This window comes from Eimeria acervulina, genomic scaffold, assembly GCF_000499425.1.
Source record: "Eimeria acervulina Houghton genomic scaffold, Eah_scaff923, whole genome shotgun sequence".
NCBI classification, from domain to species: domain Eukaryota; phylum Apicomplexa; class Conoidasida; order Eucoccidiorida; family Eimeriidae; genus Eimeria; species Eimeria acervulina.
Genome location: NW_013547075.1, coordinates 1 through 2,005, shown reverse-complemented (window position 1 = coordinate 2,005; position 2,005 = coordinate 1). Strand labels below are relative to the sequence as shown.

Here is a 2,005-nt window from a genome sequence, read left to right as displayed (position 1 = left end):
AAATGGTTGCATAACTAAAACTGTCTACAGTGAGAAGAGCAGTGGTGGAAGGGGAAGCCGACGCAACCATTTTTAGCACTTCTTCAAATAAATGGTTGCATAACTAAAACTGTCTACAGTGAGAAGAGCAGTGGTGAAAGGGGAAGCCGACGCAATGCCGCCCGACGGAGTGGGGCTGCTGTGGGGCTGCATGAGCACTGGCAGTGCACAGGGGGGCTGCGGGGAGCGGGCCCGAGGAGTTATGAAAAATCCTCTATAAATCTTCAGTGCAGCCAATGGACGGTTGAAGGGTATTTCTTTTTGTTTGGTTTGTTGTTCCCCACTACTAGGCTGTCGCCTCCTTCTCTCGAACTTGCAGCCAAGATGACGGTGGGCATCAAGCCGAGTCTGATTCCCAAGAAGAATCGCCGGTTGATTTATGAATACCTCTTTAAGGGTGAGATTATGTAGATTATTTTCGAAGTTATAATGCCTTGTTTTTACTTTCTACCTCCGCTCCTTCTCCCTTCCAGCTTCACCGCGGCGACGGTTTCGTGGGGTCCTATTTCGGGTTTCATCGACTCACCCGCTTGTATTTAGACAGCAGTTTCGCACGTTTTATTTTATATATGTTGTTATATATTACAAACGTTGAACAAATGCGAAAAACAAAAGTGTGGCGTTGAACAGCGGCTGGCTTGCCGTATCTCGCCTCACCGACCTTTGCGCTTCCTGTTGTCTGGGCCTATGAGGGTTTTCAATCACTATGAATAAAATCAGTTCAGAGCGAGTTTTGAAACCCCTAAGCTTTTATCTGCAAACCCTTCAGCGAAAGTCCCTAGCGTTTTATCCCTACGGCGTCGACTCTAGTGAAACCTTAGACCCTTTTGCGATATATCTGGTTACCTTTTCATTCTCCCTGACCTTCTCCTGCGTTCGCGCTTCGGCTTTCTTTGGTATGCACTTTGTGTGTGTACAGATGTTTGTATTTTCGTGGTGGATGCATTTGTTTTGTTAGAGTTACTGATATTCATTAAAATGCTTCTTCCTCAAGCACATGCTTAAGTGTTTGCTTCTGTCTGTGGCTGCAGAGGGCGTCCTGGTTGTGCAGAAGAACCCCAAGTTGGAGCGGCACCCAGAAGTTCCCGTGCCAAATTTGCATGTGATGATGGTGATGAAGTCTCTCAAGTCGAAGGACTTCTGCGAGGAGATGTTCAACTGGCAGCACAATTACTACACCCTTAAGAACGAAGGCATGGAATTTCTAAGGGATTACCTGCGCCTGCCCCCCACTGTCTTCCCTGCAACTCTCACAAAGAAAACAACGACTCGCGCTCAGCGTCCAGGACCTGAGGGAGAGGCGGCTGGTGAACCCGAGAACTGGAGAGGCGTAAGCCACAATCTATTGAATTGAATTGATATATTCATGTATATAAATAGTATACATATGCGTGTACATAAGCTGTACATATAAATGTGTACATATAAATATAGGTACTAGCAATAATTCACTCCTGCACATTGCGTGTATTCATACCTGTCAGATGAGGTGTTATAGGCGTTGTATTTCTTTCAAGAGAGAAGATGAAAAGGGTGTGGCTGCTTTTCTTTTGTCTTTGTTGTCTGCAGGGAATGGGCAGAGGCAGAGGGCGGCCAATGGGCGAACGTGCTGGAGAGCCCCGAGTTGGGGGCGAGAGGGCAGACAGACCTCCTCGCTACGCTTAACTTTTCTGGTTTTGTTTGCGCGGGGGTGAGGGAAGGGGGTTGTTTGTTGTTTTCTTCCGCAAGAATCAATACAGAGCCCTTGCGCTCCCTCTTCCGCCATCAAACAAACCCTACAGTTTTGTTCGTCCTGCGTATTGAATTCCTTCAACTGCCAGTTGCCTCTGTGCTCAGCTTGCAACGACTACCAGAAATACATTTATACCATATAGAGGCATATACAAACACACACATGTATGTAGAGATGTAGTGTTAATAGTAGTAGTAGTGTATATAATATATATATATATATATATATATATAT

At 45.8% G+C, this 2,005-nt stretch overlaps 1 protein-coding gene across 1 annotated transcript; it reads left to right on the top strand.

The window, feature by feature from the left end:
• Positions 1–363: 363 nt before the first annotated feature.
• Positions 364–1,704, top strand: EAH_00052170 (ribosomal protein S10, putative; the record flags this gene model as incomplete). The annotated part of the gene is made up of 3 exons (XM_013391170.1): positions 364–436; positions 1,071–1,369; positions 1,609–1,704. 3 exons carry the CDS (start codon positions 364–366, stop codon positions 1,702–1,704), a joined length of 468 nt encoding a protein of 155 aa, XP_013246624.1.
• Between the last annotated feature and the right edge of the window lie 301 nt (positions 1,705–2,005).